The sequence below is a fragment of the Meleagris gallopavo genome, chromosome 1 (genome assembly GCF_905368555.1).
Source record: "Meleagris gallopavo chromosome 1, MGAL_WU_HG_1.1, whole genome shotgun sequence".
NCBI lineage: Eukaryota > Metazoa > Chordata > Aves > Galliformes > Phasianidae > Meleagris > Meleagris gallopavo.
Genome location: NC_139404.1, coordinates 130,232,949 through 130,256,728, shown reverse-complemented (window position 1 = coordinate 130,256,728; position 23,780 = coordinate 130,232,949). Strand labels below are relative to the sequence as shown.

The window sequence follows — 23,780 nt, the reverse complement described above, 5'->3', positions numbered from 1 at the left end:
GTCTGCCATGCATTAACATAGCAGGATTTCAATTTAAAAGAGTATTTGTGTGTGAGGAGCAAAGAGGACTACTCGATCAAATGATACTACAAATATGATAGCTTGTAATGTAACTGACTGTTACAGATTAAGCATGGTCTAAAGGAAGTAGAGGCAGTGAAGTGCAGGTATTGTCACCACACAGTGGATACTGATGCACTTAATACCATGATTTTGTGAATCCTGTAAAGCATTTGAACTAATTTTAGGGGAATTGCAGAAGTTATTTCTACACCTTATATAATTGAAGTGAAGAGACTTTCTTGTAATAGAAGTGCCAGATTGTCAACATGACAGTCAGTTCCAGGTTCTAGTTCACTGAGGAATAACATGCCTTTTATACACTTACTGGCTCTATATAAATCTCAGTGTGGAAGCTCTTCATTAAGCCCTCTGGTTTGTATCAACGTGTATATTGATAATTCTTGTCGTAAGTATAATAGGAATGTGTGAAGCTTGCCACTGACATGACAGTAACTTGTGTTTTATTTTTGGTCCCCATTTTTAATGGAAGAAGTGAGTTGTACAGTAACTAAGTACTGAAGTGCCAGAATTAGCACTTACTCTACAGTGTGTTCTCACAATCTAAAGAGTGCACGCAAAGAACATGAAGCATTTGCTGTGAAACCTTTAATTTGTAGCACTTCAGCTGAAAGTTTTAGGTTGTTGAGATTGTTCTGCTTATGTGTGGGGAGCAAATGAGCAGAAGCCCTAGGGCTGGAAGAGGAAAACTGAAAGGGTTATCACAAGGATGGGCCATAAACTTAACTGCTGGTGAGTTTAGTACTGTTGTCAGTGAGACACTAATCATTTGAATAATATTTTGAATATCCCCCTCTTGGACAGAGGGAGGATTCTGCTGCACCAGGTAGCTGTTCTTGCTTTTACTCATTTTTACTAATTGAATATTTGCATGCAATGCTTTGTTGCCAACCGGAGCCTTTTGTTGCTGTGTCAGAAGGCAGTCATTCTTCCTGTTCCCATTTAGTGAACAAAGAGGCTGTGAGATTTCAAGAGTTCAGTTTGGTAAGAGCAGGAAATATAAATCAGGCCCACAGTGTGGCAAAACTAAGCTTTCTGTACTTGTCTTGCTTTCTTTTATACGTGCCAGGCCTGTGGCTGGTTCTTTTCTCTGGGTGGCAGATCCGTTACTCTGGATGTCTATCTGATTGCAGATTGTAGGAAGACTCAACTGCCTGCTGTTGATATGGAAAGGTCATAGAGCTTTTTGTGATTTTTCTTTTTGTTGTTGTCTGATGCATCTGCCTTTGGAGACATGCAGCTGTACCACCACAGAGCTCTTGAGTAAATTACAGCTTGCTTTTTTTCTTTTCTTTTTTTTTTTTTTAAATACAGTCACCTCAGTTCAATCTGTTCTATTTCCAGTTGTGGAAATGGCCTGTGATTTAACATATTTGTAAACCTGCTTGATTGATAAGACAAATAATGGCTTGTGAAGCTTTCATGACGCTTTTTATGCTGTAGATTGTGTTCTCTTTAGCAGCCAGCAAACGTTTCTCTTTGAGGAAGAGAGCAACAATACTAACAGACTTGCTGAAACACTCTTGGGGGTTGTAAGGGTTTTTTAAGGCAATTCTCAATTCTGTTTTCTCCAGTCTTGCCCTTTCTGGTCCCCTGCAAAAAGGGGAAAACAATAAATTGAAAAAAATCACCAAAGGATCAGAAGAGGTAACCTATTACCCAGCACCCACACTTATTTTGCTCTTATGCAGTCGCGCGGCTTTTACTAGAGACCCAGACTATTATAGCATCTGTGTTGAAGGCTAGATGGTGTCAGACTTTGCAGAGATTTTGGGAATGCAAAAATCCCCTTTTACTTTGTGTGCTTTTTTGCTCATTTCTTGGAAGAGATACCTCCCGGGGATCACCAAACATCTAATTTTCGTAGTGCTTCTATCTCCATTCTCTGATGCAATATTTTATATGTATATTTGTGTATATATACATATATTTGTGTGTGTGTGTATCTTTTGCTACTGTCAAAGATAAGTGAACAAAATCTGAATTTTTCTATCAGTCAGCTTTAACAGACAGATCAAGGCTGTCTTGTATTTGCATGCTTCTGGCAGTAGTTAAGTACTGTGTCTGCAACATGGTTGATGGATCCAAGCAGTCCTTGAGACATCTGAACAGTGAGTTGAGTGTTTTTCAGTGATTGTTGCTTTAATAATACCAATGTCTTGATCAAGAATCCTGTTCAGTTTTCATTTCAGTGTAAGATTTTTGTCTGTGTATATGTAGCTTTCAGTGTTCAGTTTTCAAGTGTGTGCTGTAATTGGAAGTTCGGTACCTAGGTTCTTTCTTTGATGCTGACCCATCTCTTTTTCCTTTTTGAGTGGTTTATGGAAAACAAATAAGCAAAATTCTGCTTTGTCTGCCTATTTCATAGATGTCTGTGCTCTACTTTGACAGTGTAAAAGTGCACCCAAAGTAGTTTTCTTGCTAACAATTTTAGAAAAAAAATTTTGAATATGAAAACTAACATAAGGAAAAAAAAAAAAAACAAAAAAAACACCCAGAAAACAAACAAACAAAAAACAAACAAGCAAAAAAAAACCCAACCAAACAACAACAAAAAAACATCCAAACCTAGGAACTGTTGATGATTAAACTGAATATCCATAGAATTGCTAAGCTGTGTTTGCAGGACGTTATTACCACCTTGTTGCTCAGTATGTTTTACCTTTGGAATTACTTTACACTGAATATTCTGCCAGTAAAGGTAATTTACCCACGGTCCAGACTACTTATGCTATTTTAATTGTGCTGAGGTAATTCATAAAATGCTTTCATATATTCAAACTATAGGATATTTTTCTTTATTCCTTTACTTTGATACCTTTGTTTAAAGTATCTAAGGGAGAACTCTCTTTGCTGTTAAAAATCATGTTGAAGTGTACAAATTGTAGTAAGAAACCAAAAACTAATAAGCTAGATTTATGCTAAGATATTCAGCAACTCCATGATGAGTTCAGAAACTTGACATCTGGTTTAAAACTTGGCTAATGAACTGTCTAAATCTTCAGAGTAAATTGAATGATGTAATCAAGAGTGTAGTAAAAAGGAGAATGGATTGAGCTAGTTACTTAGAGTAATGTAGTCTTTGTGGGTGACTTCTCACAGGAGTTTAATAGGAGAGTCATAAAGAACCCAGAGAAGGAGGAGTAGGTTGAGAATTTAAATTTCGTCTCAGGTCAAAAACTTGCAAACCTTCAGAGTTGACAGAATCAATTTGGCTTGAATTTTTAATATTCAAAATACAGCATCATCTTTCAAGTGAGCCTGTCTAAATTCTAGGCTTGCGGATTTAGGAGAACATCTTGTAATGAGAGGGGGAAAAAAATTGAGAACACAAACTATTGAATGAGTTGACATAGTGTTAATTTTCCAAGAAATACACAGCATCAAGCCAGCTAAAATATTTAGATTCAGCTTCTGGGGTTTTGCTGAAAGTACCAGAGTTAAAAAGAAAAAGAGAATTAATGCTTTCAGTTCTCAAGAAATTTCTTAAGATGACTGTTCTTACTTGAACCATGAAGGCTGGTTGGTTTTGTTTGATCCTTCTGACTTCCAGAGCAAAGTATGGAAAAATATACTGTTCTGCATTGAAACAAGTTCATCATTCTAAAACAAAATTGACCATGCTGAAATTTTTGCAGATGTTATATTCAATGTTTGCTACCATTGCTGTTGAAGAAGGATGTTTTATTTTTTAGAGATCAGATATGTTTTGGGGTTCTTCCATCAGCTATGTAAAGCCATTAACTTACTGTCTGAATCCCTTCCTCTGTTTTATTAAATTATCCTGGGTTTCAGCAGAAGAAAAGTCATTTATAATGTTGCGGAAACACAAATATATTTTTTTGACAGTAATTGCTTATCTCTGAGACTTTCATGATTTTATGTTCAGTATTTCTCTTTTCAACACAGGAGCTATGGAAAAAGTAGTTTTATTCTTTTTGACAGAAGATCAATTCAGTTTCTTTAAGTTTTAGAGAAACCTTTGAACAATAAAACATTAAATGGTCAAATGTGGTTTGAATACTACACTATTGACTTCTTTATGTATGATAGTCGTAAGTATCATACATAACCATTTCAGAAAGACTGCCTTCAATTTCCAGATAAGCTTCTACAGTCATTTGCAAATTTCGATTTCCTTTTCCTCATGAGGAAAGAAGTGATCTTTAAAATACAAATGAGACTTCTGCATAACACATTACCACGTCTTCCTCTCAAAGTCCAAATTTGTTGATGGAAAGCTATTAATGATATCAATGTAAACTGAGGAAAAAAGATTTCAAATGATTTCATGTTTTGGAGAGTGGAAATAAGGAAATGCCAAACTTGAGCTAAGTCAAAGTTTAAATAAAAATAAGGCCCTGATGTTAGTTTTGTAGGCTCGTGCCTCAGTACTTGAGTGTCATTTGATGCATTTATTTTCATAGAACCATAGAAGCTTTTGAATTGGAATTTGAATTTCAGCACCTCTGAAATGAATATGGACACCTATGGCTAGATCAAGTTGCTCAGAGCCGTGTCCAGCCTGACCTTGGATGTCTCCAGGGACAGAGTATCCACCATCTCTCTGCGCAATCTGTGCCAGTGCCTTATCGTGTGAAAAAAATATATATAAATAAAAATAAAAAAATGTCCATCCCCTTCATTCTTACAGCCTCCCTTTAAATACTGAAAGACTGCTCTCAGATCTCCCCAGAGCTCTCTCAGCCTGTCCTTATAGGAGAGGTGTACCATCCCTTGGATCATTTTTGTGCCTTCCTCTGGACATGCTCCAACAGGTCCATGTCTCTCCTGACTGAGGACTCCACATCTGGACACAGTACTCCAGGTGATGCCTTGCCAGCGCAGAGCAGAGGGGCAGGATCATTTCCCTTGCCCTGCTGACCACACTTTTGATGCAGCCCAGGATACGGTTGGCTTTCTGGGCTGGAGCACTTTGCTGGCTTGTGTCCGGCTTGCCATTCACCAATGCCTCTTAGTCCTTTTCAGCAGGGCTATGCTCCATCCTTATATCCCCCAGCTTGTACTGATAGCAGGAATTGCCATGACCGAGGTGCAAGACCTTGCACTTGGATTTGTTGAACCTCTTGAGGTTCACATGGGCTCAGCCTGCCCAGGTCTCTCTGGGTGGCTCCAGTCCCTTGGATGTGTCAACTGCATTACACAGCTTGTGTCGTCTGCAAACTTGTGGAGGGTGCACTTGATCCCACTGTCAGTGTCATTGATGAAAATATTAAAGAGCCATGGTACTGACCTCTGAGGGACACCACTTTTCTTTCAGATTTTGAGTATTTAGAAGCTCCCACTGCCTTAAGGGTCATCCACTTTTCTAGTCAGGTAGAGGCAATGACCACTATTATTGAACTGGACGAGCCATTTTGTTTTTTACAAGTGCTTTTTAGTATAAGGTCAAATTTGATGTTACTGTTGTTGTGGTCCTTGTATTTTTTTTATGTTGTTGTTTGTTTTAAGTAAGTATTTGAGTAGTTGATCAGCATTTCGTATTACTTCAAGTATGATAAAAGTATAACTCCTCTTAAAGAAACTGCTAAGTAGTATGAAATTTATTTTATTTCTAAGTACAGATAACAGTATTATAGAACAATAATATGATAGTAGAACATGAAACGACACATTAATATCCAAGTATATGAAAAGAAAAATAAATCTCTTGTAGTATTAGAGATATAAGTATTTCAAATGGCCTCAGTTCTTGCAAACAACAATTTTTGCTTGATTTTACATGAGTAACTAGCAAAATGCTTGCAGGCTGGTGGACTTAAAATATGGCTATACTTATTTTTAGCATTTTTGGTTGAATAATATTGTGACCTAACAAAATGCAGTTATGTATTTTTAAAGGATGACTTTCAGGAGTTTATGTATCTTTCAGAGCAGTCTCCTTAACCCAGATGTGTCTGGTTGAAGTAGTTGTGAGAAGCTGACTATTTTGGACCAATGAATTGGTATTTCTTAAAGTTGTTCACTTTTGAGGTCTGAAGTAATACAAATGTAGTACCAGTAGTGCTCATTTGGAGCCCCAGAACTGAACTGGATGAATCTTCTATTGGGAACAGTTTCAAAGTACCACAGTTAGAAACCTACATTCTCAATAATCTTTGTTCAGGAACTGCTATAGAATGTCATGAAAATAAGAGTTAATATCATAGAATCACAGAAACATAGAGTATCCCAAGTTGGACCCACAAAGGACCATCGAGTCCAACTTCAGGCTTCACAGAGGTCTACACAGAATTCAAACTCTGTGTTGGAAAGTGGTGTCTGAACGCTCCTTGAAGACCGGCACTTGGGGCTGTGCCCACTGCCCTGCACATCCTGTTCCATGCTCACCACCTTCTGGTAAAGAACCTTTTCCTAGTCCCTAAGCAGCTTCATGCTGTTCCCAAAGGTCAACTTTGGCATGTATTATTTTTAATTTCATTAAGGAGAAAATGACTGATTTCCTCCTTTTTTTTTTTTTCTTTTTTTTTTTTTACATATAAATTGTAAGTTAAAGATGTTTTAACAACTACCTTCTGTGGAAGTATCCTGTCCACAGTAAGGGATTTTTATTGATAGTTCTTAATACAAAATTGTGGTTTTCATTTCTTCATATGATGAAAGTTCGTTTTCACTTGGCTTCCGTGTTACTTGTGGTTTTATGACTGAAAGTTTCAGTTTGCTGTGAAATTACAAGAGTCTTGTAACTGCCATTTTCTTACTACCTACATGAATTAGAGAGGTAGAAAAATCTTGATTACTACATACAAACTGAGTTTAGGAGTAAGATATTTCTGGTTGTGCAGTATGGATTCTCCTTGGTGGAAGTGCAGGAAGTATTGCCTTTTTCCACTGTTTGTCACATTCCTGTGCAACTTGCTCCCCCTGAACTCTACTGTTCCTCAGAGCACCAGAATAATCAGAGCACTGAGCATGATGGTACCTTGTAGTAAGTGTACAAAGAGCACTGATCTCTGCCAAGAATTTGTCTTTCAATATGGGAGGATGTGAATTCACTTGAGGTGCCCATCTGAACCATAGGGTTCTCTTTGTTTTCCCCGGAGGAATGCAGACTTTGCCACAGAGAAATTCCTACTTTAAGAAGAAGCAGGAAGAGAATAATTGCTAATGGTTGTCTGCTATCTTGTACCATAGAGAAAGATGACAAGAGAGACCTGATGATCTCGGTGTAGGCTGCTTCTGAGGCTATCCACTGCTATGGAAACCTCAATAAAACCTTGCATGTGCTTTGGTTCTGTTCTTCCCTGTACAGACAGAAATCAAGAATCTAGGTAGCCTGCAATCATTCATTTTGGGGAGTGATACCAATCATGTACTTGAGTGTGGCATCTACTCTAATGAAATGTCATTTTTGTTTAGATGTTAAAATGTTTTGTAACTTTACTGTAACTTGTAGACATGGTTCCAAGCAATCTTTGATTTTTTTATTTTTTTATTTTTAATTTTTTTTAGGGGGGAGGGGGACAAGTATCATTGGCAAGTAAGAATGTCCTTCTTGCCAGAAACTCCAGAAAACTTTCCTTTCCATCTCAATGTTGCTGACTAAGGCAACAAATCCCATTTCAAGCAGCAGTCTGGAAGTTGTCTGAGTGTGGTTTGCCTAGCACTGTATTGTGTGCCAGCATTATTGTGTTCTGGGTTTGTTGGTGCAAAGGCAATAACCATTTGGTTTTAATGAAAAAAGTCTGGCAAGAGAAATGTTTTTTGAGAAGTAGCAATCTATATTTTTATTTTTCCATCTTTTAAATGCAGGCCATTTTACCTAATAATGCTTTAAAAACAGAACAGTACATCCCAACTACAAAACAAAAAATGAATTGAAAGAAGTTGGAAGAAATGGCAACAGTATTAGCAAGGGAAAGCTGTAATTCTTTCATTAGTCTATGCAATCCGGTAATGCAGCAACAGGAAGAGATAGAAATTGCTTTTAAAGTTCCTTTGTTACCACTGCAGTACTAAAAACTAAGAATCAATAGGTAACAGAACAAATACGTCTACGGATTATAAGTGTGTGGTTGGAAGAGTGATGGTGAGAAACAAAATTGCTTAAGGTACTCCAGTATCTGTAGATTGGCTGAAGGAGAGTGGTGATAGTAAGCAGAAAGAAGATCTGGGGAAATGGTAAGTAAGATGAAACAGAGATGCACAGAGCAGGGAAGCTTACTGTGGGTGGCAAGAGCATAATCAAGAAATGAACAAGTGAGCTTTGGTATTTCCTTCTTCCTTTTTGGTCCTCTTTTAAAGGAGACGTGCGTTTATTTCAGTCAGTCGTGCATCAGAAACAGTGTTGCCAGCAGGAACAGGGAAGTGCTTGTCCCCCTCTACTCAGCTCTGGTGAGGCCACACCTTGAGTACCGTGTCCAGTTTTGGGCCCCTCACAGCAAGAAAGACATTGAGGCCCTGGAGCGGGTTCAAAGAAGGGCAATGGAGCTGTGAGGGGTCTGGAGCGCAGGCCTTACGAGGAGCGGCTGAAGGAGCTGGGATTTCAGTCTGGAGAAGAGGAGGCTCAGGGGAGACGTTATTGCTCTCTATGACTACCTGAAGGGAGGTTGTAGTGAGCTGAGGGTCGGCCTCTTCTCTTGTGTAACTGGTGATAGAACTAGAGCGAATGGCTTCAAGCTGCGCCAGGGGAGACTTAGGCTGGACGTTAGGAAATACTACTTTTCTGAAGGAGTGGTCAGGCACTGGAATGGGCTGCCCAGGGAGGTGGTGGAGTCACTGACCTTGGAGGTGTTCAAGGAACGTTTGGATTTTGTGTTGAGGGACACGGTTTAGTGAGAACTATGGGTGATAGGTGGGTGGTTGGACTGGGTGATCTTGTAGGTCTTTTCCAATCTTGGTGATTCTGTGCAAGTATACAGAGTGGGCTTTCAAAAGACATCACCTGTGCTTTTTTAAGGTTCTGCTGCTATTATACTTCTTAAAAGAAAGGGTTTGGGGGCATTCTGCTCAAAAAAAAAAAAAAAAAAGGATTCAGAGTTGTCTTATGATGATGATACTGAGTAGTGGAGGCTGTGGTGAGGAGCATATGCCCCTTGGTGCTGGCTTGGCATCCTTGTCTGCTGTTGCTCACTCTTCCCTCTGTATCTTGTGTAAGTACTTGGATGGTATTGTGCTGGGCTGTGTCCTTGGTGGCTCTGTTTCAGATGCTGAACAGCCTCTATTCCTTGTTAGAACTCTCTGTAGGTATTTGTTGCCCAAAATAACCAGCATCATCTTTTTTCTCTCTAGAAAAGTTGATTGCATATCAACGGGAATTTCACGCTTTGAAGGAACGTCTTCGTATCGCTGAGCATCGGACTCTGCAACGCTCTTCTGAGCTGAATGCTATCTTGGAGCAATTCAGGCGTGCTGTAGCAGAAACGAATGGAAGTAAGAATGCACTGAATAATTTTTCAGGTACATAATGTGATTGAGCTATTTTTTATAACTCTGGACTATGAACATCTTTGTTACTGTAGAGTAAGTAATTAATACCAAGAAAGCTGAGTGAAACCGTTCATCAGTATGAGTAACGAATCTATGAAATGAATTGTATCTGCTGGCTGGTGTTTTTTTTTTTGTTTTGTTTTGTTTTTTGTTTTGTTTTTTTTTTTTTTTTTGTTTGTTTGTTTTTTTCAATTTCTATTCCTAACAAGCCAGCCACTGTTCATTCTAAGGACTTTTGGGACTGAATACATATGCCATACATAGTTTGGAATATTTTGACAACAACTCACCTCACTTTTTAAATAGAACTTAAGGGGAAAGATGAGCGAGCACTCTAAGAAAAGGATGAGCTTGAAGCAATTAAAATAAGTTTAAAAATCTGCTGGGTTATTTAAAAAAGCATATAGGCTGTCTGAAGTATTGGTTGTGATTTGCAGAATGTACCTTTTAATCAACAAGTGATTAAATAAACTGGTAGAGTCTTGCATATTTTCTAAATCCATTTCTGAATCTGATACTCAAGACTTTACTAAGAGCTGTGTTTGGCAATGTAAGGGAGCACCTTCATGCTACTCAGATTACTGAAGGTACCTTTTAAAATCCTGTCATAATTGCTTTACTTTCTCTGATTATTTTTTTTTTTTTAGGTTGAAAGTGAATAGCAAATATAAGTTTTTCTGGGCAGAGGTTTGATTTCTTGATTTTGATGCACAAATGTCACTTGTACTGGCCTAATGAGGAGGAAAAAAAACCCTAAAGATTTTTTTTTTGCAAATCAAAGCACTGGATAAAGGATTTTAAATCTGTTACCTAGTTGCATTTGTGCTATGGCTTACCAGTTTCTATAGTTTTGTTTGTTTGTTTTTTTAATTTTTAGAATTATAATTATACAGTGGTTATAATAATATCAGACTTTGTTCTGATATTGGTAAGAATTGCTTATACACTGTATGCCTGAACCTTTGTAGTTCCCTGGGTCTCCAGAAACAGTATGGACTTGTCTTGTGAGTCTTGTCTTCCTGTTACATGTGTATCCTTTTTTTGTTAACAACTATAGAGGAAGTCATATACAGTTAATATTGGATTTGTGATTAATTTATTTCTAAAAATGAGTCAGTAGCAGTGTAGAGCATTATTCTTTTCTGATGCAACTGAAGTTACTGATACATGTTTTTAATGTTTTATCTCTGGATCCCAACTGCCTGTGGAGCATCTTAGCATCCAGTGGTTTGTTTTTTTGTTGTTGTTGTTGTATTTTTCCCCATGTGGAACCATGATTTTAAGTCAGCTGATGTCTGAATTCCTGAGCTTTTGTTCTCACAATGTAGGATTAGATAGATGCTACTAAGTTTAATGTACTTAAGTACACATATACTTCATACTGTTTGCTGTCTTAGAATTTGGAACAATTTCAGATTACTTTCTATAAATTCTTACTCATTCATACAAAAAGCTGTCACATTTTGAGGAAATTTTTAGTCCAGTTTTTTTGCAGTTGAAGTGAAAAGAAATGATAGCAGAAAACGTGAAACTTATTTTTGTTGGAATCTATCAAAAGTAGCATCTCTGCTGAAGATATCTATTTGCAAAGGCATTTTCAAGCTTATAAGACGTCAGGGATTTAGTCTCATACTCTCCCTACAAAACCAACCCCCCCAAAAGCCAGAAGAACAAAACAGCCCACCAAACCGAAAATTAATCAACGTCCAGACCTTCTGGTTTGAAGTTATGCTCAGAATCTGAGAGTAGTGACATTGATGGAATTACTTTAAGCATTCCAGCACAACTCAGATTTTCTTGCGAACCTTGTCTCCAGTTTCTGACAACTTGATATTGTAGGGCTTATAAGCTTGCAAAGGTCCATGTGCTGTCGTAGCGCTTGCTTGGAATGACACTTGTTTTCACACGTGATGTAAAAAAATTAACACACAACACAGCAGGGAAAACTGTACTTGACAGCTTTGTGACGACCACCTGGACGTCCTGAGAGGCAGCGTACTCTAGAAGAAGCAAGAAATACTGTAAATCAGGCATTTCCAAACCATGGCCTGTGGGACACACGTGGCCCTGGACAGCTAGTAATGTGACCCCACAAGGTCGTACACTTTTAACATTACGATGTGACTTTTAGTGAAATTTTTCATGAGTTGGTTGCATGTATCTCGAGCAGAGACTGCATAGGTGATGACTGAATGCTGTGGAGGGGAGGGCACGGTGCAGTGCTAACTCTGCCTCTCGTTGCCCACTACACACACTCAATCGAACCAAAACCCATTTATATTACGTGTGCTTGTGCCTCTTGCTGAGTAAAATGCAGGGATCACTGATTGATAGTAATATTTCAACCCGCCTGCAATGTGTGCATGCCTGTGAAGATGTGTTTTTTGTTATTAAGTAGACATACAAGTTTTTTCCTTTAATTAATTAAACTGAGGCTTGCGTTATTGACTGAAGTAATTTAATGAGTTAACACATTCACTACAGAGGAAATACCCAGTGCAGTGCTGACATTTTTTAGTTTTTGGCATCTTGCAAAAGTATAAAGTAACTTGTGATGTGCATTTCAATTAGTTTTGTGATGTGCTTGATTAGTGTTTGTGCTATTGAGCCAGACCTTGATGCATTAGGTTCACAGAAACAAGGTCAACTATCTCACTAATTTTAGGGTTTTGTTGCTTTTTTTTTTTTTTTTTAATTATAATATTAAAAAAAGAAAAGGAAGTTTTGTACTATATACATGAACTATATTGTATATCTTATATGCGCCCCAGGACGATGTCTTTTTGCTAAATGCAGCCTAGGCAAGCCACAAGATTAGACAGACATGTTTTAAAATGTCTAATGTGCTAAAGTAAATTCACTCTAGCATTTATTTTACTCCAAAAATACTCAAAATCTTAATTATATATTTAATACTCTTCTTATCTATCTGTATAAAATCTATTCAATATGTTTTGAAAATATAGTTTTTAAAGAATTATTCATTTGTAGTAGCATTGCTGCATTGTGTTGATTTTGGTAACTGCAAGTGAAAACTAGGTAAATTTTTTTCCATTTTGATCCAATGGGGGGAAAACCCACAAAACAAGCTAAATAAATGGAGCATTCTTCTGTTATTATACACTGTAAATGTTATGTGATCAATTAAGTATTGAATGTATCTGTTACAAAGTTAGGGAGGAAAATAATCTTGACCATTGTTTATTTTAAAAATTAAAACAAGAAAAGAATTTATTTTATGTGAGATACAGTGCCTCAGTAAAATGCATCGTTGTTCTGTTTTTCTTTTTTTTAGTTAGGATCAAGTTGGGAATTTTATGATTTACCACTGCGTAAAGTTTTTTAATGCTCTTTTTTCCTTGTTACTGAATTTGTGTGTTTGCAGATGAGACGCTGAAACTACTAAAAGAACTAACAAGTAAAAAATCACTTCAAGTGCCAAATATTTATTACCATTTGCCTCATTTGTTGAAAAATGAAGGAAGCCTTCAACCTTCTGTGCAGATTGGCCTTGGAAGGACAGGAGGTATGCTGATAAAATGTTTATTTTATGTTTTGTGTCTGGAGGACTTTGTAGTTCTTGTAGTACAATTTACTGCATTACTTAGTAGATCAAGGACAGCTCATTTAACTTGTGTCGTATTGATATCTCTTAGAATTCATGCTGAATCCATGATGAAAGGAGTTTGGCTTCAGCTTTGGTCTTTTCTGCGTAATATCAGTCATGCCTTTTCCCATGTTAAGGTACACTTTAAAAAGCATTTAGTTTGGATGAGTTTTTGTTACTAAGTAAAAGAGAAGGAAACAAGAATATTACAGTTTCTGATCTGCTGCTGGGCATATCTTCTCATCTTTTCCATATGTGTGGCAACCAATAGATGGATATAATTATTTTAGTGTTGGTTATAACTCAGTGTTGGACACACTATGATAATTGCATCCATAAAATGTGGACTGGTTGGAGGGGAAAAAAGCAATATTGTGTTGCAGTACATTGATCCCCTTTTCTTTTTAATCCTCACAAATTCTAAATACTGGTCATTGGGATACCTCCACTCAATCCCACTCTAGGAGCTCTAGAAAGTAAGTAGGGTAAGGCCCAACCAAGCTGATGAATCTCACAGTATTGTTTGTCTCCAAGCGTGAGTGTCCCACTGGTGGATCCTTACTTCTCTGTGGGTCATCTGATTTGAAGGGCTCATGTTTTATCCCATAGACCATCTTTTATCTAAACCTTACTATCCTTGCTTTTGAAAGAAATATTAGTTACTCCTGGCCTGTATTTTTTTTTCATTACTGCAATGAATTTCATCACTGCTTCTTTTAACATTAAGGCATGCTTGCGTGTCAGATGTCTGAGCTCAAGCCACAGTTATTTTTCTGACTGTAAACACCATTTGTTTCAATGTTGTTATCTGGGAAGGCAAATGTTCTTGTTCTTTATTATTCTAAGAGAAGCCTGTGTTATATCCTGTTGGGAATATATGACAGAAGTCTGAAATTACAAAACAGAAATTGGAGTCAGGTTTATTTAATTAAAAAGAGGGAGAAAATTGAGTTAAATTAATTTTCCTGTCTTCCCCTCTCCTGATCAATGCCAAAATCAGCAGAGCCGTTTTATAAGACTTCTGAGGAGTTAAATACTTGAGTTGTAAAAAAAAAAAAAAAAAAAAAAAAAAGAAAAAAAAAGGCTATTCCAACAGGAAAATTAAGTTAGAGAAGTTAGTTGTTCTTTAACTCTTAGTGCAGCCTTACCTGATTAATACAGCGATTGTTGATTACTACCTGTGTGGTAGCCTGACATATCTAGAATTGCGTGGGGTTGTTTTTTTTTTCCTTGCAGTGTTTTTTCTGAGCATTTGTGGTGATTGTTAATCACATTCCTGTTGATCAGTGGTATATGTTAAAGACTGTTTTTAATTATGATTTCTCAGTCTTTTAACTCCTTGCATTTCTTAAGTTATGCTTTATTAAAAAATTAACTTTTTGATTTTGTTTTTGTGTATGAAATTACTGAAAGTACATTTCTGTTTTGTTTGATTTCAGTTTCCATTGTAATGGGAATACCTACAGTGAAAAGAAAAGTCAAGTCTTACCTTACAGAAACTCTCCACTCCCTTATTGATAAGTTGTCCCCTGAAGAAAAACTGGATTGTGTTATGGTCGTCTTTATAGGAGAGGTAACACTAGAAATATTTTTATACGGCTTCTAACCTGTCTTTAAACACGTGCTACTCCTTTCAGGAAGTGAAGCTCTCCTTTTTCTTTGGAACATAAACAGATGACTGTGCCTCTATCTCCTTTTTATGGAAGGAAAGATCTTGTGTTTCTGAGATGAAAGATCACAAAGAGCCCAGCCTTTTTCTGTTTATGGAGGGATAGTGGTCATGGATTCATTGGACTGCTTATTTTGCATGTCTTCTTTTGTTTATACGTAGTAACTGAGATGTGCTCATAATCTTATTCCTTTGATATCAACATAATGACTGAGTCTGTGGTACAGAAGGGAGTTTACTTTCCTTTCTCTTCATGCTCACGTTTAGTCCTTCCTTAGATTGATGCTACAGCTGGAGAAGTTACATGCAGACGATTGCTAATTGTATTTTCTGGCCATTCTGGACATTGTCTGGACCTTTTTGATGAACTAGTTCAAACAATATTCAGTTGGATAGTCTGCTCAGTTTGGCTCTGATTTAGCTGAAATCTTAAGGAAAATGATAGACAGCTTTCAGGAATAATTTTGCTGGATACTGAGAACTGCATATAATTATTTTGATGTATATATTTTCTTTCAAGAGTCTCATTTGGAACTTGGGAATGTTTGATCTTCATCCATCTAACTGTATATTGCTCTGCTGAATCAGTGTTTTGAGTCCCACAGATGAAAACTTGAGTCTACTAGATATAACTGTGAAAATCATTTTAATCCTGTGAGCCAGTGCCTATGCTGCTTTTCTGCAAGGAAATATTGTTAAAAAATCTGTTGATTAAGAGTATCAGGAGATCAGAATTCATTCTGAATTACTGAAACGCTGAGTTTTCTCATCAGTTTAGTGAAGGAATAGTTTTATTGCCTTTTAGCGTGGCTTCTTTTTAAGGTTTAAAAGTTTCTTTTTGTTTACTTAAGGAGATCTGAGCTGTGTAGACCATATGATATCACTGGATTCTTGGTCTTCTACAAATCTTAGAATAGGAGCAAAGAGAATCCACACCCCTGTCCACAACTACACAAGTTTCTCGTGTTACCTTAGACAAGTTGTGCTGGTGTGCCTGGATTATCCATAGTTAAATAACTTTATTCCTTTGAGTTTTTTTTTTAATTTTTTTTCTCTTGGGAATTAATTCTTTTGGGAATTAAATAATATTTAAGTGGCCTGAAGAAACTCAGCATTTTAAAATGAGAGCTGTTGCTTTTCAGCACAAGGAGAGTTGTGTTTTACACAAACAGTTGAGTTGGAGCCACTGTATGTTAGGGATTTTGCTGCTTGAGGGGAGCAGGATTTGCTTAACCTCCTGTCTGCCATGGGCACACAGCAAGCCATGAATGTCTGGGAAAATTTGAGAAGCCTAGGTTTGAATTCTTATCCCACCATAACCTCCTTAGATTTTCTTTTCTTCATTCAGTTTTCTCACCTATTTTACTATTCCCATCCCTGTTTTATATTTCTTAATGTTCAATGTCTTCCAGTCTGTTCTGTAGTTGCTACAGGAAACTCGATGAATAATACGATACAGTAGGTACTTCATCTTTAACTGTAATGTGCTGTTTTTTTTCTGGATTTTGCTGTACTTCTCAGCTTCTTTCTGCAAGATGGAATATATAGGTTTAATAAGCGTTTTCTCTGGCTATCTGAAGCCTGTTCCCCTTGACTTCTATTTGTACTTAAACAAAATTAAGTGCTTTTGCTTTCAACGTAGCTTTGACTGTGGGGTTTCCTAGGCTAAAATGTTAGACCATTGCCAGCACTAACACGTGTGCGTTAAGGAAGGCTACTTGAAGTACATTTGAACTTCTGCCAGCGGTGCAAGATGGTGGCACAAGCTTCTGAAGGACGGTATGGCCTCTGTTAAACGTTTGTGCAGTTTGAGGACTGTGAGAAATGGTCATGATGTGATATAATCTTATTCAAAAGTTTAGAACTACTATCTGCTTTCTCCGTAGCTTGTGCCAACAACAAGGAAAAGTTAGACTTTACAAAAATACTTCTACAAAAGAACTGTTATGAAGAGTAGTATTTTGAAAGGCTTGTACAATCTCTTGCTGATTCAATTTGAGAAGTTGAATTGAAGGTGTTAATAAGCATTGCTGAGAGACATAGCTATAAGCTGTAATCTCTTTGGTGCTAAGCACCCTAAGAAACTTCTTTTAATGCTTCATTTCTTTCTTTCAACAGTTCTATCTCACTTCTTTCTTATAAATTTGACTTTTTTTCGTGGAAAACAAATTGAAAGTTACAGCTAATGACCTTCTGCAAACAGCATGAGCAGTGTAAACAGATGAGCTAGTAAATATAGGCTCATTATGGTTGCTAAATAAAGACATCTGCATATTAATTTACTGTATGGATATTTCTCAGTAATGTGATTATACACAGTAAATTTCCATACTTGAAAGTTCAAGGAATTCTAAAATATCTCGGTTGACGTGATATCTAATCACCAATTTAAATAATTACTAGAATTGCTTGTCAGAAAGCTGTGCAAGTGTCCCAGTAACTGACATACGTCTATGTTCTCCAGTTTGTTAAAATAATTTTATTGCAGAATAATTGCAGGGATTCATTAGAATGACTGATAAGCAGGAACAATTCCTTGTACATCTTCACTTAAAATCTTTTTCTTCGTCTTAACTGTGCAGCATGTTGAGATGATTTGAAAGAAACGATTCGTATCTCATTAACTTGCTTTGTATGAAAACTTGTTTTTTGACTAAGCTGTAGGCTCTGGGTTTAAAGTATCTATGAGCATCAAATTAAAGTGACTGCCTAGCATTTTTATTTCGTAAGGATTGCAAATAACAAGAGAAAGTTGGTTTTGAAATATCCGCATCAGAGTGGAACAACAGTAGCATACATGTCTGAATATGAGAGAGATTAAAATACTTCTGTGCTATCCAAACAAGATTTAAAATAAATAAATAAATAATTGTTGGAAGGTCCCATTTAATGAAAATGTCTTAGACTCACTCTAAATATATCACAAATGATTGCCAGTCTGCTTGATTAATCAGTGACTGTGCTCAGCACAATCTTTTTTACAAGCAGTAATCAATGTATATTGGAAAGACAAGAAGCCCTTAATTTCACCAAGAATGTAAAAAAAAAAAACCAAAAAACCAAAAACCGCAAATCATTTCAGAAATCAGAAGAGGTAGCCATGCAGAAGTAGTTTGCTAATGTCGTGTGCTACTGATTAGGTCTGATTGGGCAGTGATTGTCACAGAATCACAGAATTGTAGGGCCATTGTCCAGCCACTTACTGTTGGAGCACCAGTCTGTACGCTTCCCTTTCTTACATATCAGTTATTCTAGTCTTGCTCTGTTCTTTCTTATGTAAACAACTCACTTAGGGTAGAAACATTTGAACTTTAAACATCTTCTGTTGTTACCCTGTCAGCTGTTTATGTGAACAGTGGCTTCTAAATTAAAAGTTGTTAATCTTCAGTGGTGTTTTCTCTATCTTCCTCCTGTGGAGAATCTTGCAAATTTTTTTTATTTTTTTATTTTTTTGCAAGGTTTGTCTAGTGGCTGGGTTAGGCCAATGCAAGCACCCACCAAAGTACTGTCCTGTTGTCATGGTTTTGGCTGGCACAGACCCCTGTTTCCTTTGCAGGGGTTTGTGTGGTGCTCTGTTTTGGATCTGTGATGAAAATAGTGGTGATGGAAGCACACTGATGTTTCAGTTGTCATTGAGCAGTGGCGTGCAGAGGCAAAAATTTCTTCTGTGCTGCCCTGCCAGCAAGGAGAGCAAGGAACTGGGAGCCAGCCACAGCCAGGACAGCTGATCCAGACAGTCTGAAGGGATATCCCGTACCATATGGGGACATGCTCAGCACTAAAAGCTGGGAGAATGAACCTGCAGGAGGAGACACATTCAGAGCTAGAGTGCTTGTCTTCCCACAGAATTATAATGTGTAATGAGCCTGGTTTTCCTGAAAGTAGCTAAACATCTGCCTGCTGATAAATAGTAGTGAATTAATTCATTTTCACAGCTTTTGCTTTACCTAGTAAACCATCTTTATCTCAACCTTTCTTTTTTCACTTTTTTCACTATTACCTTTCTGTTTCTTTCCCAAATCCCATTGTGGGAAGGGTAGGTGAGCAGTTGTGTGGTGCTGGGCTGCGTGCCAGGGTTAAACCACACCGCTTGTGCACTGGTATGAGAAAAGCCTTAGCGAATTAAGCACTGAATGCACACACTGGGCCAAACACTGCAAAAACTGATTTGGAAGTAGTGACATCAGAATGCAAAATGGAAAACTTCTCCAGAAAAATAGGCAGGCCTTATTTTTGCCTTTTCTAGCTGTGGGCTGGAATCAGAGATGTCTTTGATATATCTCTTGATAGGTTTAAAAAAAAAAAGTGTATTTTGTCTCTTGCTCTCAGCCCAGACACATTTATATTGTCCTGGCTACAGAGACGTTTCATTCTTTCTGTTAATCATCGAAAACGTGAAAGCTGTGCTGAAGAATTGTGTTCCAAGTTCTCAGATGATTTAATCACACATCTTGAGTTGGATGTTGGCATAAGCACACACTTTACACGCATATACATATGTATGAATGTGTATATATTAAATAAAAGTGAAGGCTGTTGCGCTAAATTTATATGATGTTCACCAGGTAATATTAAATATAGTCTTTGTTTTGGACATTTAATTCAAAACTCTGCTCAGGATGAACACAGTTGCTACTTATAAAGCTAGCTCTTATATCTAGAGGGGTAGCTCAGGCTACCAATTAGAATTTGAGGTATTTATTTAAGCTGCTATTGTAATCTCAGCTTCTTTGGCACCTAGAAAATGTGGACTGCTGATACTGGGCACCATCACCATCAGGGATTTACATTCCTCTTTTCATAATAATGGCTAGCAAAACTTTATATGGCATTAAACCAGTGATACGATCTTAGCTCTCAAAAAAGATTCTTGACAGGAGTTTGAAACCTGCCATGGACCTGAGATAAATGTAGTGTCTCAGCAGAATGGTGAATTTCAAGACCGCTCTTTTCTCAAGCTCTAGACGTGAAATGCTTCTCTTTGTAAGATACTTTTTAGATGCACTAGAGTCACAGTAACAATCTGATCTTTCTCATTGGGGAAATCACTGTTAATAGAGCAGAGTTGTCTCTAAACTTTCCAGTAGTATCTAAAATGTTTGTGAGATGAAAGGTAACTGTAATAAGTTTATTTCAGAGGCATTGTAGTAGGTGATTTCAATGAGTTTTGGATGGCGTTCTCAAGTTTTACTACGGTGGTCTGCTTTGACTTAGAGGCAGTGAGGAGAGAATCAATCTGTCCTCTACGTAAGGAACACTGCACTGAAGCGTGCTTTTGGCTGTACACAACTGCTACCTATCTTGGTCTGGAAAAACAGACCATCTAGACTTTTTCCACGATTTACAGGCTCACCCGAGCGCACAAAGAATTTTCCCCAGGTTTTCAGGCCAAGTACTCTGCTTTCTTTCAGACTCTACAAACTAGGCTTCGTCTGTAATATATACAAAGCTAGTTGAAGGCTATGTGGTGCTAACATTATTTCTGTCTAAATGTGCTGTTTTGATTAGTCCCTTGATTTTTTTTTTTTTTTAAGTTGTGTGTGTGTGTGTCTGTTTGTTGTTTTTTTTTTCTGACTGACCTTCTTAGGAGCTAAACTTGTTCTCTGTGGTGCTGCAATTGACAGCACAACCTGTAGGGACACGTGCCTTCGTGGTTGAGGAGCTGACATGCAGGGTGCAAGGGTAGGGACAAACGACAGTGGACTGATACAAGAATTAACTTGTATTTCTGACACTGCTGCCAAGGCTTTGCGTTGTGAAATCTTGTCCTCAACTGCATTGAGTTTAATGCTGAAGCAGCTGGAGGGAAAAAGATGTTTCTTACCTGTGTTAGGATGAGGGCTCTGAGTAAGGGAAGGCTAAAGTCATTAGCTTGTGTAGGACCTAGAGGCTCCTTTTTGTTTATGTAACATTAGCAGCCTATTTTATGACATCACATTTTTTCCCCTTTTGATCTATACCTTGTTTTCATGTTTCCTGTGTTTAACTTGAAATTGCTGCTTAAGATCTGAAAGCAGACACTGCATTCTTGAAAATTATCTTTTTCACGTGTATTGCTTGAACTTTAACAGATAATAATACCTTTTTCCACAGGCTTTGTTTTTGTATTTACACTGTTGCAACCATTAGAAACCTCTGCTTTACTTCTAATCCTGAGGGCCTTTTCACCACATGAATCTCTAAAAATTTGTCTAAGTGCCATTTTAGCAAGTGATTTTTTTTCCTATGTGAATTTTAAGGCTTTGAGTATGGGTAATTGTATTCATGTGTGCTTTCAACATTTCAAGTCAAACATAGGTTTACTTTGCCTTTTCTGGAGGCTGTTAAATTTTGCATTGCTCGTAATTATTTAAAATACACTTAAATTATTCCGCCCATGTTCTACAAGCATGATGAAAGTTCAAATGAAATTGTTGTAATGAATAAACAATGAGATTAGCACTTTTTGCAGATTAGCACGGTTGTTTCCCAGAGAATATGTTTTCTTTTTCAAGGGAAAAAGTGCTCTTGGATAAGTTCAGGCTGACTTCTGCTAGATGTCATGTAAAAACTAAAATCTGGGCAATCTGATGGGTGAGAGAAACCATATTATTTAGAGTATGCAGTACAGCTGATATATGAAATCTTCCCAGTGTTCCCTGAAGTTTCTCTTCTTGAATTTGTAGGATTGGTAGCTTAACTTCATTTCCCAGTGACTTATAAATAAATCTTTGAAATTTTGTTGTCATCTTTGCTTCTCTTTGCACTTCCCTTCCTAAAACCGACTCTTATTGGCTACCAAAATAGAAATTAAATCCAAGCAGATGTTTGGTCTGATGAGGCAAGATCTGATACTCACAGAATCACTGAGATTGAAAGGACCTCTGCTCAAAGCAGAGTAATCTACTATGAATCTGTGCATTTTACATAGTATTCCAGTGTGCATCTTGAAAATTACAGCTTGGGGGGGAAAAAAAAAGTTAAGCTTGGTAAGTCATCCATCCAGAAGAAGAGAATCATAGAATTGGAAAGAACTGCAGAATGATTTGAGTTGGAAGAGACCTTAAAATTGTGTAGTTCTAACCCCCCTGCCATGGCACCTTCCTCTAGATCAGGCTTCTCAGTTGCTGGTGCGTGGTATCCTACCATTCCCTCGTGTTCTACTTTTTGTTAAGATTTATTTTTTCATCCCTTGGAGAATTTAATATTAAAATGAACTGTTAACTAGCCAAGTGTTGACATTGGTTGTCAACAGAAGAAAATAAAGTAGGGGACAGGGATGCTGTGCTTTACAATGCAGTATAGATGTTTGAACTTCAAGGCTATTTTTGTTTCTTCTAGCTGTACTGTGTCTTGTTTAGTGTATGGGCTTGGTGCAGGGTATTTCTGCACTTGCTCTGCTTCTGTATCAACTGAACTCCAGTCCCGTTTATACTTACTGTCTTTGTTTGTTCAGGTCTTATGTGTGAGGATTGGAACTGATTCTAATGTTGCGGTGATACCGATGCAATCTGGATGCCTCTATATGAAATTAAGAGGCAAAATCTAAAATCAAGACAGTATTTCAAGTGAGTGCATAGCTAGACTATGAACCTTGCTGCTAATGAATATGATGAAATACAAGTGAGTAAATTGGTTCTGAAAGGAGCCGAGAAGATCCAGAAGGAGCTATTGAATCTAATGGACACCCTTAGGACTAGGTATTATAAATTGATGAGTACTTAGAACTGGGAGGTAGAAAAGTTTGTTCTTGCACTTACTACTTGTATTACTTATTTTTTCTAAATAGCTGCTGCTGGTTAAGGTAGCACATGAGCTTTTGATCCAGATGGAGCTTTGTCCTAAACTGCTATGGTTTTCTTTACATTTTGAGAAGCACTTCACCTTCTGTATTCTTGAAGGTATGAAGTAGGTAGGATTTAACAGCATGAAAGTGTTACTTCTTAAAACTAAAGATCTTTCTAACAAGTTGGCTAGCTTTTAGTCAGTTGGATGGAGTCCTGGTCTGGTGGATGCTAACCCTGCCCTCAGTGGGGTGCTTGGAACTGGATGATCTTAAAGGTACCTTCCAACCTAAGCCATCTGATGATAAACAGGCATTCTAACCTCTTGTTTTGTCTGCTAGCTAATATATTCTACTGATTTGCTATGTGCGTGCATACTTGTCAAATCAATAAAAAAGATTGAACTTTTGTTCATTGCTGTTCACTGTGTTTTTGTGTCTGTCATCAAAATAGTTGATATATGGACTTGAACCTTAGATGTTGCCATGTTCAGACACTGATGAAATGCCATAGATTTCATAAGCCAAAATCTTCCTTTCCTGCTGAAAGTTTAGAGAGGCTCAAGGAGATACTGGTGTGGTAGATGGAAAAAGGAGTTTACTAAGAAGTATACACACACACACACACACACACACACACACACACACAATCATATCTATCTCAGGAAGTAACTTGAATTGAAAGCAGATAGTGTGGCTGATCACTGGAAGGGGGAGTACTGTGTTTTCTTGTCCTGTTTGTACTCTTTTCTATGTATTTATTCAAGGCTGTTGCTGCTGGAAGGAAGATGCTGACCTGAATGAATCTTTGGTCTGGATCTAGTACAAAAGAAAAAAGGAGAGTGTGTCGCTCCATGTATTCCTGCTTCCACTGGGATCAATAATTTCATGTGACTAGAAAGAAAGGACAGGAGAGTTTTCAACTGCTTATATTGAAACAACAGATCCTGTTTATGCCTTTCATTAGACCCCAGAAGTCTACCTAACAAGACAAATTTGTTTTTGAGGCTTCATCATTCACTGGCAATATTAACTCTTAGGCTATGGCCTTTTGCTGTTTGACATTTAATTTTTAAGAAGAACAGTTCTTTAAATGTTAATTTCTGCTTCCTTTTCTGAAGTTCCAAACTGCTAAGAATTATTTAATTTTCAACTTGAACAGTTTTACTAATGAATGGTAATGCCTTCTGATTTAGTAGGCATAAGCATTC

General features: G+C 37.3%; 1 protein-coding gene across 3 annotated transcripts in view; it reads left to right on the top strand.

The window, feature by feature from the left end:
- MGAT4A (alpha-1,3-mannosyl-glycoprotein 4-beta-N-acetylglucosaminyltransferase A) overlaps positions 1-23,780 on the top strand; it is a 76,439-nt gene that overhangs the window by 20,225 nt on the left and 32,434 nt on the right. For 2 of the 3 annotated variants that reach the window (XM_085213702.1, XM_085213708.1), the window contains exons 3-5: positions 9,334-9,501; positions 12,917-13,057; positions 14,578-14,711. In XM_085213702.1, coding sequence (XP_085069828.1) covers positions 9,334-9,501; positions 12,917-13,057; positions 14,578-14,711 — 443 coding nt within the window. The remainder of the gene's footprint in view (positions 1-9,333; positions 9,502-12,916; positions 13,058-14,577; positions 14,712-23,780) is intronic. The other variant, XM_085213711.1, reaches the window with a different exon arrangement.